General features: G+C 42.2%; 1 protein-coding gene across 1 annotated transcript; it reads left to right on the forward strand.

Annotated features, from left to right (window-relative positions):
* Window positions 1-464: 464 nt before the first annotated feature.
* On the forward strand, window positions 465-10,073 carry DNASE2B (deoxyribonuclease 2 beta; the record flags this gene model as incomplete). The annotated part of the gene is made up of 6 exons (XM_080623596.1): window positions 465-577; window positions 4,333-4,510; window positions 5,756-5,837; window positions 6,911-7,072; window positions 8,616-8,813; window positions 9,345-10,073. 6 exons carry the CDS (start codon window positions 465-467, stop codon window positions 9,698-9,700), a joined length of 1,089 nt encoding a protein of 362 aa, XP_080479722.1. The 3' UTR covers window positions 9,701-10,073.
* Between the last annotated feature and the right edge of the window lie 5,358 nt (window positions 10,074-15,431).

Raw genomic sequence — 15,431 nt, forward strand, 5'->3', positions numbered from 1 at the left:
TAGCAGTGAGGTGGTTTTGTTTTGCTTGTCTGAACACAGAGTTCTTTTCAGATTGCTGTAAAAAATTCATACTTCAGCCTTGCAGCACTGGAAAGAAAACAAAAAGGGTTTCCCTCTCTCCGGCTTTTCTTTCTTTTTTTTTTTTTTTTTTTTTTTTTTTTTTATCAGAATACCGTAAATATTCTAAATAGTCAGAATAGCACCTCCTAAAATGCAGTGGGAAGTTTCCTCAAAACCATAACCTGGCAACCCTTATTCTGCCATTTTGTTGCCCATGAGCAGTTTCCAGTGTCTCACGGGAGACCTGGCCCCACTGCCGGGACCTGGAAGCATGACATGCAGGCTGGCTCTGCTGTCCCAGGGTGTACTGGTTTCATTGCACAGCATCAGCTGACAGTTAATGCAACACAACTTCTCCTTTTAGAGCCTACCCAGTGCTCGCCCTGTGCAGCCGAGAAACCAAAATGCCTGCGAGATCTGCATGGTGTCCCCATGCTTTGCTACTGCTTCTCTCCTCCGTGCCCCTGTGGGCAGCTGAGATCTCCTGCAGGAATGAAAATGGGGAGGCGGTTGACTGGTAAGTAAATACCACGGAGGGAAGAAACATTGGGTGAGTAAACAACACTTGAGATTAAACCACTTGGAGCAGGTGGATCACTGGGAAGTAACACATAGCCGTCAGTGGTTTAATCCTGTTTGCCTGTGAGTGGTAGCTGAACTTTTCATTTGGTAAACCTAGGATAAGTTACTGAAATGTGATTTTGTTTCACTGAACCAGTCACCATGCTGGTTTATGACTAACTGCAGAGTAATCACTGCTTTACACAGTGTTCTTGTCTCATCAGCAAAGGGAGTGTAACCTCTGATCGGGTGCCAAAGCTGTGCTTGCAGGGGGCAGCCCCGCACGTGTATCTCGCCCTTAGCCGTGTTGCTCCTACATGAAGAGCAGTGTGGAAGGACTTGTCCCCTTGCTGCCATCGCTGAACCACCCCAGGAGGGATGTGAGGTGGGGACAGCAGTGTGGGAAAGCACAATCTGCGCCCTGTGATGGAAGCAGAGGTCATTCCCTGCCTCCACAGCCACTGGCACGTTGGAACTGGTACCACCCCACTGCCAGCAGCAAGCCTGAGTTTGGGTATTAAATGATTAATTGGATTAATATGCTTTGAAGATGAAAGACACAAAGTATAATTACATGATATTCAGCACAGGTTTAGAAGGTGAAATAAGGGCTCTTAAAAAAAGAGCACAGAAACCTCCCAAAGATAAATATCAACCAATGTCAAAATAAGAGTGTCTGTCATGGAACAATGGTTAGTTTGGATATAAATGATAAAAAAGTAGGTGCTAGTCTCACACATCCCTCCCCTTGCACACACAGCTAACTGCAGGGAAGGCAGGAGCTCCTCCTGGCACAGCCAGGCTACTCAAGCACAAGCATAAAGCAGACCTTGCTCTGTATTGGCATAGCATCAAACGTATGAGGGTCTGTTCCATCCCTCTGACTTGTCACCCTTGCCAAGGCCCTTGGGAATAGTGTGAGTTTTCAAGAATCAAACTGTTATTTGGTAAAGCTATTCAATAGCTTTAATGTACGAGACATTTCGCTTCTCCACAAACTGCAATTATTCCTTGCAGAATGCGTCTGTTTGCGCTAAAGGTAAAAAAATCCATGCCCAGACCAAAACACAAACAGACCCTATTCACCATTCCTTCCTTAGACACGTGTTTTTGTACTCAAATTCTCTGAGAAATTCTTTGAAAACTGTGACTAGGGGTAATTCACTTTGCCTCTGTGTAAACACCAGCAATGTGGGACCCATTGCACATGGGAATTGCCCAGGCAAAACTGTGTTCCCTTCTGACAAATTTTGCTAGAAGGATGGGAGATTTCCTTTCCAATGTGCCATGAACAAATGGAAGAGAAACATGCCTGTCTGCAGTGGTCATCCTAGTTTATTGACAAGAAATAGTCACCTTTTGCCTGACTCTCGATTTGGTTGCTATGAAGCTGATAGGAGAAGCAGAACTGAAACTGCTAAGAAATGCTTCCTCTTAACCAAAAGACATCAGTGCTCTTTCAAACAAACATGGCACTGTAGGTTTTATATCTAGTTACCAAGAGCTTTATGTGAGTTCCTACTCTCTAGTGGTTTCATCCTGCAGCATTCCATAATTACTTGTTATTAGTATTCATGCACCCTTTCATTTGCCACTGAACCAGAGGAATCACTTGCCCTATCTGACCTGATCCCATCTGTGCTCCCCAGACGTGCTTGTAGTTCCTACCCACACGCAGTGCTGGTGCTGGCAAAAGTCTCCTGTGTTTTCATTCCCCTCAGGAGCTCATCCCATCACCTTCACCGCACCTCATGCAGGAGCTACCAGAGCAAACAGCCATAAGATCAGCTGTCTAAGGAGGGCACAGAGTCGTTCCTTTACTCATCCAAACTCACTGTGTTCTGTGGGAAGCTTTCCATGCACATAAAAGCCAAAACTCTGCTTTCTGAGAAACGCTGAGTCAAGGATGGAAGCCACAGATGCATGCTGTTTGGGCTTTTGGGGGGAAAGGAGATGGAGAGAAGGAGTAAAGATGTGATTATTTGGAGCAAGTTAGTGTTCATTCACAAGTAAACAATGTGACAATGCTAATTGGGTATAAGCGGATTTGCCTTCTTTTGGTCCTCATGAAAATAACTTTCACTCTGCTCCTACCAGTGCCTAAGCTCTCAAGAAACTTTTGTGCACAAACAGCAGTGAAGACTTTTATACAACTTTAATTGCTAATACACTAACACTGGCTTTCTGGAAAGGTCCAAAACATGTATCCGCTGGGAACTGGCAAGTAATTTACTGATAGCTCAACTACTAGCATTTCCATAAGCATACCTGCTAACATGGGTTTGCCAGATGCAAGGCCGTAAACACCTGAAAGCATAAATCTTCCAATACATTCCAAAGCAGTTTGGAAAGGCTTCAGATACTAATTCCTGGATCAGCTCATACTGTTGTAGCTCTTGCTGTTCCTCTCCTTTCTGAATCTTCATTTCAAATACAGGAATTGTTGTGGATCCTTGTGCACGTCAAGTTGTCCCCAGCCTTACTATCCAAATAATTTTATTCTCTTCTCTGTGGTCTGTCATCAGCAACAATTTCTCCTGGGGTATTTAAGGAACACCACTCAGTCACTGGCAACGCAGGTGGATTACCAGCACTGGCAACGCAGGTGGATTACCAGCATCACTAGTGGTGTGTTTCTCTCCTGCCTATACATGTGTGTTTCCCACTGATTGAATGTTCCTCTAACAAAATGCTTTCCTGCCACTTCTTACCTGCTTTCAGAGCTGCCTTTCTGGACCAGCTCGAGACTGTAACTACACTGGGCAAGGCTTACTCCTCCTGCTATACTTGAAAGGTTAAGCATAGTCAGGCTGCATTTTTGGTAAATAGTATAGGATTAAAAATAATGCTACTCAGTTCTTACAATGACATAAATAACAAACTACTCAAGTATGACACTCAAAAAAAGGGTCTCAATTATTTATATTGAAATTAATCCCATGGATTTATACACCAGGAAAACCTGTTTATTTCATCAGGGACATTAATATGAACTGAGCCATTTGCTGACAATATTGAGTACTCAATATTTTGAGAATATTTATGTATTCAAATAATACTCAATCTTTGAGAAAAGAGTTGGCTAATGGTTTGCAGATAGTCTACAACAGTTCAGGATAGTGAGAGTCTGTTATGAAAAGCAGGATTGGAATAACATGGCTTTGTAATTATTTTGTGGGTTTAATACGTATAAACATAATATTAGGCATTTTTATAATTCTAATGCACAATTTTATTTCACTTAAAGTTATATTTATGTAATATTAAAATAAATTATAAGAGGTGTCCAGGTTGACCATGAGAATGTCAGACTGAGTCTGGGACCTGACGCTCTCTACCAGAACCAGGAGTAATAGGTATTTGGTGGCTAAATGGGACTCCAAACCAGGGCTACCTCAAATTCTTTCAGGGTACCAACAGCAGTTCTGGCCACAGCATCAGGAGTTTGGTGCTGAATCAGCCTCCTTTTTCACTAAGAAGCAGAATAGATTTGTCCGCAGCAGCTGCTGTGCTGTTGAACTGCTGCTGGCTCCTGCACTGAGTCACCACCTCGAGCTGAGACATCCACACTGCATGCTGGTGGCACTGATCACCCTCCAGCATAGGCAGCCCCAGAATCACCCTTCTCTGAAATCCTCAGGAGGAGAAGAGGTGTTGATTTACATTCAAACAGGATGGTTGTAAAATAACAATTGCTCTTCACTGTTGCAGGTTTGCTCTTTACAAGTTGCCAAAACACGGCAAAGGAGAGATTTCCATGCTGGGGCTGGAATACATGTACATGGACACACTGGCTCCACAGTGGCAGCTCGGTAAATACCTTGTCAACATGACACAAGGTGCTCTGGGGCAAACACTAAAGCAGCTGTATGAGACGTATGAATCCCAGGCAAGTAACATTAATTACCATTTTGTTGAGATGCTCACTTGATATTACATGCAAATGAAATTAAACCAGCCAAAATAAGCACGTAGAGGTATGGCCAGACCTGACAGACTTGATCTACTACAACATGTCAAGGGAAGCATCTTGGCAGCTGGGAGAATATTTGTGGTTTTGGCTGCAATTAGAAATTGTTCTCAAACTTCTAATTTGTGGTAAAAGTGTTGGCCATCAAAAAAATTAGCATTGGTGCATAGTCCCATTGGCTGCTTCTCTGTAATCCACACTGAGCAACATCTCAGCTGTGAGCTGGCTGTGAACTCAGACCAGAGCCACTGGTGACTGTTACACTTCTCCTAAGCCCTCCCATGTACGTGTTTCATGCTCTGTCACAGGTCTGGGTTTTGCTTTTCCCCCCGAAACCACTGTAATGCTTCAGCAGTGATAGGCTGCTTGCTAGGCCTTTGCTTTCTTTTACACTCACAGTCAGACACCTCATTTATATTTGTGTGAAGCGATTATAAAATACAACAAGATCTGCCTATAGTTATTTTTTTATCACCTACATAGTACTCTTTGGAGCTGGGTGTGTCTATGCATTTCTGCTGTGGGTTAGTGGTAGCGTGTTATGAATTTATATGTAGAAGAGATTCCCAGAAGTCAGCCAAATATTGTCAAACCAGTCAACTGTCCTATTCCAGGCCTTGCTATAATTAATAAACTGTTCACAAACTCAAAGTACATCAGGAGGGGGAGCATGTCCCAACTCCTTTGAAGTTCCTCTGTTCAGGGGAAATAAGGTGTGGCTGTATGCAACTATTTTGCAAAACGCACTAGTTGCTTGTCCTTCATAAGAACACTTGTCAGTCTGCCTTTCCTTGGCAAACATTTTCACCAAATCTGGTTGCTAAATCAGAGAGGCACAAAAAAAGAGGGGAGAACTTCTTTGTGAGTGCCAAATAATCCCATTTAAATTGTCTTAGTGAGCCTATCTGACCTCTTGAGGAAGATCTACTGCAATGACTGAGAGAACTTCCAACTTACATTAACTGGGACCCTAATGCTGAGTCTTCAGGTTTATTTTACTCTTAACTTCTGCACAGACTGTGTCAGCTGAACTGGGAGAAAGAGCAGGCTCATGATGTTCACACAGAGAAGTCCTGAATTCATTCTCCTGTTCCCAGCAGATGTTCACTTAAAAGCCTTCCTTTTACTCAATGTCATGTTTCAGAAATGTGTGTTTTCCTGCAGAAGAACAGCATTGCATATGCGATATACAATGATGAGGTCCCTCAATCAGACTCTGATAGGTGGAAAAGAGGACATACCAAAGGTACAGGGAGATTCCCAAGCTATTATTTTCTTCTTTCTAAAGCTGTGGATAACATCTACTTGTCTGTTCGTCTATCTGCATATCTAAAATTTCTGCCTATAGCAAAACTGGAGAATGATTTGCATGATGTGTGGTTTGTTACATAGTTACATATGCTGCAGCTTCTGTTTTGGTTTTGCTATGCCTGTGCTGTGTTGAAAAATTGAGGGTTTACAGACCCCTTGTTTTCAAGAGCTGAAACTCATATAGCTCCTCTCAGTGAGTACAAACCACACTGTCCTGAGCCTAATGGCAACAGCAGTACAAGGTGTGAAGGGAAAGGCACCCTAAATATAACCCTCTTGTTGTGGTTTAAGCCAAACCCAGGACACCCCTCCACACTTTCTCTCTCTGGGTCAAAAAACTGCTGCCAAGATCATGGAAGCACTAAAGTATGCAGTGTAACTAAAGCAAGTCTAATAAGCATAAACTTTAGTGGAGGTCTAATTGTTCCCTTGAGGAAGCAGATGGGGTTTGCCCAGCCTGGCTCCAGGATTAACACATTTTGCAGGTCTATATGTTCAGGTTGCAACAGCGGGGACATCTCAGAAGCTGTGCTCCTTCCCAAAGCACCCTGCTGCAGGGGAGGCATAGCCCATCTCTCTCTACTACTGCCCTGTGGAAGAGGATTTGGTCTAGAAAGGAAGACACAGTGTTGATGGAATCTGTTTCCCCTTATGCAGTGAATATATGAAGGGAAGGAAAATGAGCAGTGGCGAAAGGGTCACAGCCACTAAATCAACAGACTTTTTGAAGACAAAATTTTAAGCAGAGAAAGAGAAGGGTTTTGAACAGATTTCTTTTTCAAAAGGAACATGGTGATAGTTTGAGTTTGGCTACATAAGAGAGAATTAATGTAATTTTAATACAATATTAGTGTCTCCTTTAATCCATTAATCCAGAGCCCGTTTACTGTAGACATAAACGCACTGAGGTATGGTGTCTGCAGCAGCAAATCCAAAATAGGACACAGCTGTATTGTCTCAGGGCTTTTTCCTCCTTCACTCATTTGCAATAACTTTTTTTTTCGACAGGATTTCTGCTCTTGGACAAATCACAAGGATTCTGGGTGATTCACAGTGTGCCCCTGTTCCCTCCCATCCCTGAGGACGGTTATGGATATCCAGCTACTGGGGAGATCTATGGACAGACGGCCATCTGTATAACCTTCAAATATGACCAGTTCACTGAAATAGGTCTGAAAAGCTTCCTCCTGAGAAAGCCTTTGTCCCACCACACCTCTCTGACTGCTTTCCTTGAAGCTTTGCCTCAAAAATTGCTTGTTCTTGTCCTTCATGGTCAGATTGGGAAACCAAAGTGGGGCCTTAGAAACAGTGCTCTTGGCTTCAGTCATGTTTATCTAATGATTCCCTCTGTGAATGTGGGAAATTCACTCTTTCACTCTGACTGTATCTCCCCATGGGAACTATTGGGGTAATAATAGTCACAAATGCTTATTGAGGATAAAATCAGTCCACGCACACAAAATACTTTGGAAATATAAAGTAGGATGATTAATCACTTTTAACAGTAATAGCTCGTGCAGCTGCAACTCTGCAGTTCTGAAAATGTAATGCAACCACTGCTTGAGCTGGAGGCTTGACTCGTCAGGAGTTATGAATATGAAACAAATATCATCCAAGATTTCTCCAGGTACTTTTTGCCACATAAAATACCAATAATAAAAATAAATAATTTAAACAAAATATTAAAAAAAAGCGCCAACAAACACAAACCCCAAAATCCGTACCTGTAAAATTCAGAACAATCTGATAGTGATCTCTGGTACTGAAATCCTTAAAAGGGACTATCAAAAGGCATTACAAAAGGTCATACTGGCATGCTTCTTAATGCTTTTCACACTGTTTTTCACTCTTCTCTCAGTTACAAACCTCAAATGGTATTAATGAAACATGTACACTGTGCAAATTGCCAGGCTAGCCACACCTCAGAGCTATCAAAGCCAGGTTCCTGTTTGTGGAAGTGCATCTATGCATGTGTTTATGGAAAGAGGACAAGAAAATGAGATGCAAACACTAGTGCTTTTCCTGCTCCATCCTCCCAGCTTCTGGCAATCTATGGTTCAGGGATTTCTTGAGCCAGAAGGACTGGAAAGTTTTTACTGGTCTTCCATGAACTCATCTAATGAGCCCATTTGTTCCCTTGCTCTTTATGACATCCATGACAAGGACATTCTACAATTAAACTGAGCGCTGTACAGAAAAGTACATTTCTCTGCAAATTCAATCCAGATGCTGAAAGTCAAGCTCTGTTCTCCCTAAAACCAGACCAGACCACTTGGCAGCTCTTCTGTTTGCATGTGGCTTGGCAACTAACTGACTGGAAACTACTCCAGTAAATACTGACAAGCTTAGATTTACTCATGCCGTCTGAGCTTTTTGTGATTGCTTAGAGGCTCGAAGATGAGCCTGGGTGGAGGTGGCAGTGGACAGATCCACTGTTAACAGTTCTGCTCAGAATAATGAAGTGTAAGTGGAAAAACCTGAGTGTACTCCACCAGACAGTCTACGTGCTGCAAGGCCAGTCAGAATAGAAAGCAATCAATGTGACTTTGGTGGCTAAACTAAGATACTTTGATACTTGAACTCTTCCCAGAGATATGCTGTGAAGATTAAGAAGGATTTAGGTTTCCTTTCCAAGGCAGAACTTTACTCTCTTGATTGCTTTGCTTTAACCCATTTAATTCTGCAAGTGTTTATTTATTTGGGTTTTTCTTAGACCAACAGATGCTGAGTTATAATCCAGGAATCTACAGCTGCTCCATCCCTAACATCTTTCAAGCTGATCTCCCAAATCTGCAGAAACTCTGTGCAGGGTCCAGGCTGCCCTCTGTCCCCTTGCGCCACCTCTCCAAGCTTCAGTCAGCTCACGGGGAAACCTTTCTCCACTTTGCAAAGTCACATTTGTTCATAGACGGTAAGAGAACCTGTTGCCCTACCTATCATGCATTCTTAATTGAGAAATAAGCAATTAATACACTCTTTGTCAATTAGTATTGTCTTTGAAGGGAAAAAAACCTTCAGCTTCAGAAATAAATGTAACAAAGTGCAAGGAATTGTGGTCCATTATGATATTCTCTCAGGCCCACAAAGCAAAAACCTCTCTGGTCCTTCAAATGCCTTAAGGTATTCAACAATAGGTTTTCAGAAAATGTATTTCCTCTTATTCAATACTAACAACAGAGGGGTTTGATCACCTGCTTTTTGTTATGAAGAAGGCTTGATTTTATTTTTTTTCATTCTTTTTGCCGTTGATTGTTTGTAACAGGTTTTCCAGGATAAGGAGGAAAAGTAGAAATGAATTTCTGAAACTAAAGTCAAAATAACGGGAGGGTGCAAAATCCCCTCTAGCTCACTTTATGCAAACCAGCCCAATTTAGGTGATACATTTCAGTCCTCTCTTAAACAAAGGAACAGGAAAGACTAATTTCCCTGTGTTATTTCACAGATATCTATGTGGCCTGGATGGCTCAGGAACTGAAGACTGATTTGTTGGCTCAATCCTGGCAGCATTCTGGCCAAAAACTTCCCTCAAATTGCTCTCTTGACTATCATGTCTACAACATAAACCTAATAGGGATGCCATTGAATTTCACCTTTTATTCCATTAACGATCATTCTAAATGGGCTGCTTCAAGGGAATACAGAGATCAGTGGACCTGCATTGGAGACTTAAACCGGGCTGCTGAGCAAGCTTGGAGAAGTGGTGGGTTCATTTGTATGCAGAACGAGCACATCTACAAAGCCTTCAGGCATCTGATAATCCACTACGACAGCTGCACTGGTGCTTCCACAGTGATATAACAAACCATTCCTCCCAAACACCACAGCCGCTCGTTACATAGAAGGTGTAGGAAATGTCTCCCTTAAACCATATTCTTCCTCTGAAAAATGGCCCTGTGAGTTGCCAGATGTGTTGGACCTTCACCTTGTTAGCTGTAAAAGCAGGCAGTTTGCAGGTAAATTATGGCTGCTTTTCCCTGGGTGCTGCACCAGCAGCATACTCTGTGCTGTCCCCAGCTCCTCCTGCCATCAGCACTGCGCTGGGACACTGCCATACAAGCATGCACCAAAGCACATCGCTATGAGTGACCATGCACAGGTGTCCCCAGGGGAACTTGTAGGTGATGGTGGATATGGGATGGGAGGAACAACAGGAACCTGTCTCACTCGCTAGGTTGTCAGGGCTTGACAGTGAACAAGAGAAAAATACCCCAAAATGCTTCAGAATCGGCCCATATTCCAGGTGCTGCTGAGATCAGGCACAGCATTTCTGCTCAGTTTGAGCTGACTCTCTTAAAGAGCTGACATACTTGGATACAGGCAGGGAGACAAGTCTGTGGACAGGACGGCTTCATTTTTACATGATTAATTTTTAGAGGAGAAATGAACTTTAGATCATTTGTAACCAATAGCTTGGGGGCATTTATAGTGCTTTTATTCATGTACATCAATCTTATAAGCAAATAAAGATGTCCAAAATATGAATAAGCAAAATAAATTAAGAGTGAAAATGGTCTGTTTACAGTCTCCCTCTTCCATTTTTATAGTGATTTGTGGTTGGTTACAAAGTTTTATGTCTGCCAAAGGAAAAAAAAGGATAATTAGGAAAAAATTAAAAATAAAAGAGCAGAAAATATTAGAAGGATGATGTTATTTCATCTACATTTTCCCACTACAGCAAAGGTTAATGGCTGTTAATTTTCAGCTCCTCCAGTCTCAGTCTTAGGAGCTGAAGTTTACATGTACTTGCTATGAAAACAAAGCTAATCCTGATACGCTTTCGGGTTCAAATTTCAAAGGTGTATCTGTATTTAGTATAATTCTAAATACATTTATAGGGTTATATCTCACTTGTATTTTTTCTTCCTGAATTGCTAACATAAACTCCAGTCTCAAGAGCTGGCTGTCCTACTAGTATTTCTGGTTTACTGTGTTCATAGTCCATACCACTGATTCTCCACAAGAGTGTTTTAGAAGGAAGTAGATAACAAGAAATGCCCCACAACCACAAGCTGGCACTGGAGATTTTCTTCCCTTTCCACCCTGAAAAAATCAACCAAACCACAAAGTGTACAAAGTAGCAAACAAATCAATTTCAGAAAACATTTGTGCATACTTCTTGAGGAAATAAAAATAACGTATGTGGCCTTAATATATGTGCTTAATGAGGAGAACAGATTTCATATTTAGTCATCTGAATCAAAGGCAATCCCAGCTCTCATAGCTCAGTGAAAGTAACAGATATTCTTCACAAACCAGCTCTTTTTCCTGCATATGACCAAGTAACATTTGATAAATAATTTGCTTGGCAATGTTTTTTCCCTGGTGCTAGTCAAGTTGTTTTGTATATGCACTTTTCATTCTTTTCCTAGCTGTGGTCAAGCAACACACGTATTTGTGGCAGTGAAGACTGCCAGTGACACTGAGCACTGAGCACTGGGATGGTAAGGCATCACTCAGATAAGCCAAGATAAAATTCCTTTCTCGTGCCCACCTTTTTTTGGCAGACACTAACCTGACCTACTGGTCTGAACTCTTGTATCTTACCCATAGCTTTGCATACGTGTGACCTCAGTGTACAGGAACAGCAAGAAATCCTCCACTGGAGATGGTGCTGCTGAGGTTCACCATGGTGCACCTGAGGGCACCTGCACCTGTGACACAACCTGTATTTCTTATGGTAGATGCTCAGCCTCAGTGTTTGGGTCACCGAGTTCAATAGCAAAGAGTCTCCATTAACCAGCTGTCACAACAGTGTTGCCACAGCCCTGCTCCCCAGGCTAGAAGTCAACAGTCCTTAGACTTTACATGATTGCTATTCTTAATAATTTGATCAAATGAGAGCTGTCATAAACTTAACAAGGCTACTTACAGCATTCCCCTTTCATTGTATCCAAGATTGGTAGCCTCCATTTTAGCTGTTACTGAGAAGGCATAAACAGCAGTGGAAAGAGGGAGAGAAACAGTTGTACCATACATTACAAGCACCTAAATAGCCAGGTTGTGGCTGTGTAATGGACAGTACACACTTATTTCAGTGGTGTAGCAATAAAAAGGCTGCAGTGCTGGTTCTCTCAATTTTTGACTGTAGACAGCTTTAATTTAGTTTTGCTTTTATTGTGTAACTTCTATGTTTGCATATCCTGGCATTCCTACTACACATACTATGTAAGATGGGCAGACTCACTGTTTCCTACAAGAGACTGATAACTGACAAGATAAGCCATACAGAGGGTTTGTTACTTTTGGGCTTCCTGTGCAAAGGCAAGATCAGAAGCCACTTACTCAACCTTCTACGCCCTCACAGCATGCACTGTGATCAATTGTTGGTGTGAAATACTAATTTTTTCATGTTTTTTATATATATATGTGTAGGTTTTAATTTTAAAAATTGCTGTTCTTTTTTTAAACTGCCAAATGCTCAAGAAATATCTGCCTGTCCCAGTGACTCTGTGCTGCCTTTGCTGCCCACTGTGACCCTTTTGACTGGACAGACCTTCTTCTGCAGAAGGGGACAGCTGGCACTGCCCTGTGATTTCAGGGGGACATCTGGCACCTCTCTGTGATTTCAGGGGGACCTGCCCAGCAGAGCTGATTCTGCAAAAGTAGAAGTCTTCTTGGACCCTGGTATGGAGAAGGGATAAACCTGGTCTCCCATCTGGAAACCCAGAGTCTCTTCTTGTCAGTTTGCAGGTATGGCTGTTCTGACCCTTGGGCTGTGTTCTAGGTAGACTAAATGAGAGCATGTATTATACATGAAAATTGTTTGCTGAGGGAGTAGGAGAGGCCAAAGCAGACATTATTAATCTACTAAACATTACTGTACTGCAGCCAAGTTTGTAACAAACACAACAGTAGGGATTGTTGTTTGGTATAAATTGCCTTGTAATCACTTCCACAAGCCGAGACTCAGTCCCAGCAGGCCCGGCAAGCTTGCAAGGGGCAGGAAATGCAAATACAGCCTCTCGAAATACACGCCTGCCACTCACTCACCCACTGGGCGTCTCCTAATCTCAGCACAGCCACTATCATCCCAGAGAGAGGGCAGAACCCTGTCTCCTGTCACTGCTCAAAACCCCCGCCGATGATTGCTCTATAAACCCCTGTATCCCCGAGGATGTTTCTGTAACACTGGGAATTGTGGATTGTTGGGGTAGTGGTTTGCTGTGTTTCAAAAGTGCAATTTTACACAGACTTAATGCAAGAGGTCAGAGGATTAGACATGGCCTCACTGCAGGAAAAGCTGAAAAAAAAGATAAAATTTGAAAGAAAAAAAGAAAAGAAAAATAAGAACTTAAACTGTGTGAAGTTTAATTCCAGAGCAGTTACAATACTGGAAAACAGGCAGAGGCATTGCAATCTGAGCCCACTTCAAGGGGCAACCTTTAAGGTGGGATAGGTTCTGGTGTCTCCACAATGACTGAAAATCTAGAAAGCCCTCATGGTGGGAGCAGTGAGCAACGGATTGGAGAATTTCTCAAGGACACGTGGGGGTCCGTGCCAGCTGCCCGCCAGCAAGTCCAGGGAAGCTCTGAGAGAAACTTCTCTGACTGAGCTGGGAACCTGTCCCTCTCCGAGGCACGGAGCCTGGCACTCGGGATTGTCATGGAGCTCTGCAGGTGCATGTCTGAACTACAGAGAAGTCCACCCCAAAGAGTGGTAGGTTGCACTTTTAAAAGTACACAAGTCCTGCAAAGCCCAGGAGGTTTTGATTGATTCATTGTCAGTAGCACCCATTCTTCCAGCCATCCTTACAGACCACAGCCCCGCTCCCCTCTCAGCACGCTGTGTGTAGTTTTCTGTTCCCGTAATGGGAAGCTTGCAGTGAGCACACCTAATGCAAGTACCTGTGTCAAACAGGGCTTCCTCTGCTTGCCTGCGGCATGAAGGGAGAGGGTTATTTTTGCCAACACATATGGGCCTCTCTCATCTCTCTCTCCTGTTTAAATATATACACTCCTGATGGTAATGAAACACTCAGGAACATCACTGTGAGAATTTGTTTTAATGTATCAAAGCATCCTTGTTGTTACTAGCACAGTCACCTAATTATCCCCGAAGAAACTTACGCCCATATGTTAACGCCCATAAATCATTGTGTGTATCTCTTTTATACCTTTATTTTCAGTCTCTGGGAAGATACATCACTGGGTACTTAGCATAGTAATTGCTTCAGAACATACGAGCTGCCTTTGCCCTGGGTAAAATATTTGGGACACAAAATGGTGCTGGCAGTTTCTTCTGAAAGCTCGCTGTAACCCAAAGCCTAACTGTGCTCAGAATGTGATGCAAGAATATGATGTGCCAATTTAATTTCACAAGAGATTTCTTAAAAAGACGGGAATTTAAGGATGAAAGTGGGGATGAACACAAATACATGCTAGGCAAAGCATGGAAAAAAACTCTCATTCAGCATGGAATAAATTCTTCATAGCACAAGGCAGAAAGCCTGATCTGAAATGTCAAGCTAGGATACCAATATCAGTGTTTTCTAGATACCCTGACAGCCAAGTATTTTAGCCACATCTGGTACATCTCTATTGATATTGGAGATATTGGAGTTCAAATGACTAATTTGCTGAATTTTCTCATAATCCTCATGAATTTGCTGCGAATACAGTAAAAGAAGCTGCATACGAACTCAGAATTCAGTTGTAGCACTTTCAGATCTTTGCCTTGGGCAGGAGCTAGCTCATAATATGTTCATTGTATACTTATCTTTATGTTTTTAACTGAATTATCCCAGTATTGAGTATGCTATTCTATGCATATTTGATATGTTCATTTTACTCAAACTATTAAATACAGAACATTAGGACCTGGAAAAACTGTATCTTGCTTTTTATAAACAGCTGCGTTACAGTTCCACTGGAGTGATTTTTAGTAAATCCTCTTGATTTTATTTTTTATCAGTTGAGTTTGCTTGATGTTTCTACACAAGGAATTCCGGTGATTACCCTGATTCTCCTGTAAGAGGGATAAAAGGAAGGAACATTCTTCCCCTCCTCTGATCACTTTGCAGCTTAGGAACTGCAAACTAATACTCAGATATTCAAAGCTCTGCTGGAGCAGAGCACATTATTTGATGTTGCCTGCTCTAGTGCTGACAATTGCTACAAGTGCTTCACTGTAGTACACTTGTACTAGCATTGCTTAATTTATTAATCATAGAAATTTTGTATGCAAATTAGCCACACAGTTGTGCATCACCATACAATAACCCAAAAATCTGTCTTCAAATGTATTAATGCCCGCAGTTAAACATGCCATATTACAGCAGTAAAGGGTTTTCCCATTACATTCCAAAACCTGCCAAAGAGTCACTAAAAGCCATTATCAGTGTTTCCTTTTTGTTCCTTACTTCTGACTTTGTAAATTGTGGGAGTATTTAGGTCCAAGGCTGTTTTGTGCCTGTCTTTTTTCAGGTTTCCTTTCTGGGCTAAGTGTCTGTCAGACAATAATCAGTATTTCTCTTGCTGTAGTGCAATCTAAATAAGTATTTTCACACAGGGATGAGTACACCCATCACCAC

This window comes from Psittacula echo, assembly GCF_963264785.1.
Source record: "Psittacula echo genome assembly, chromosome: 7".
NCBI classification, from domain to species: Eukaryota; Metazoa; Chordata; class Aves; order Psittaciformes; family Psittacidae; genus Psittacula; species Psittacula echo.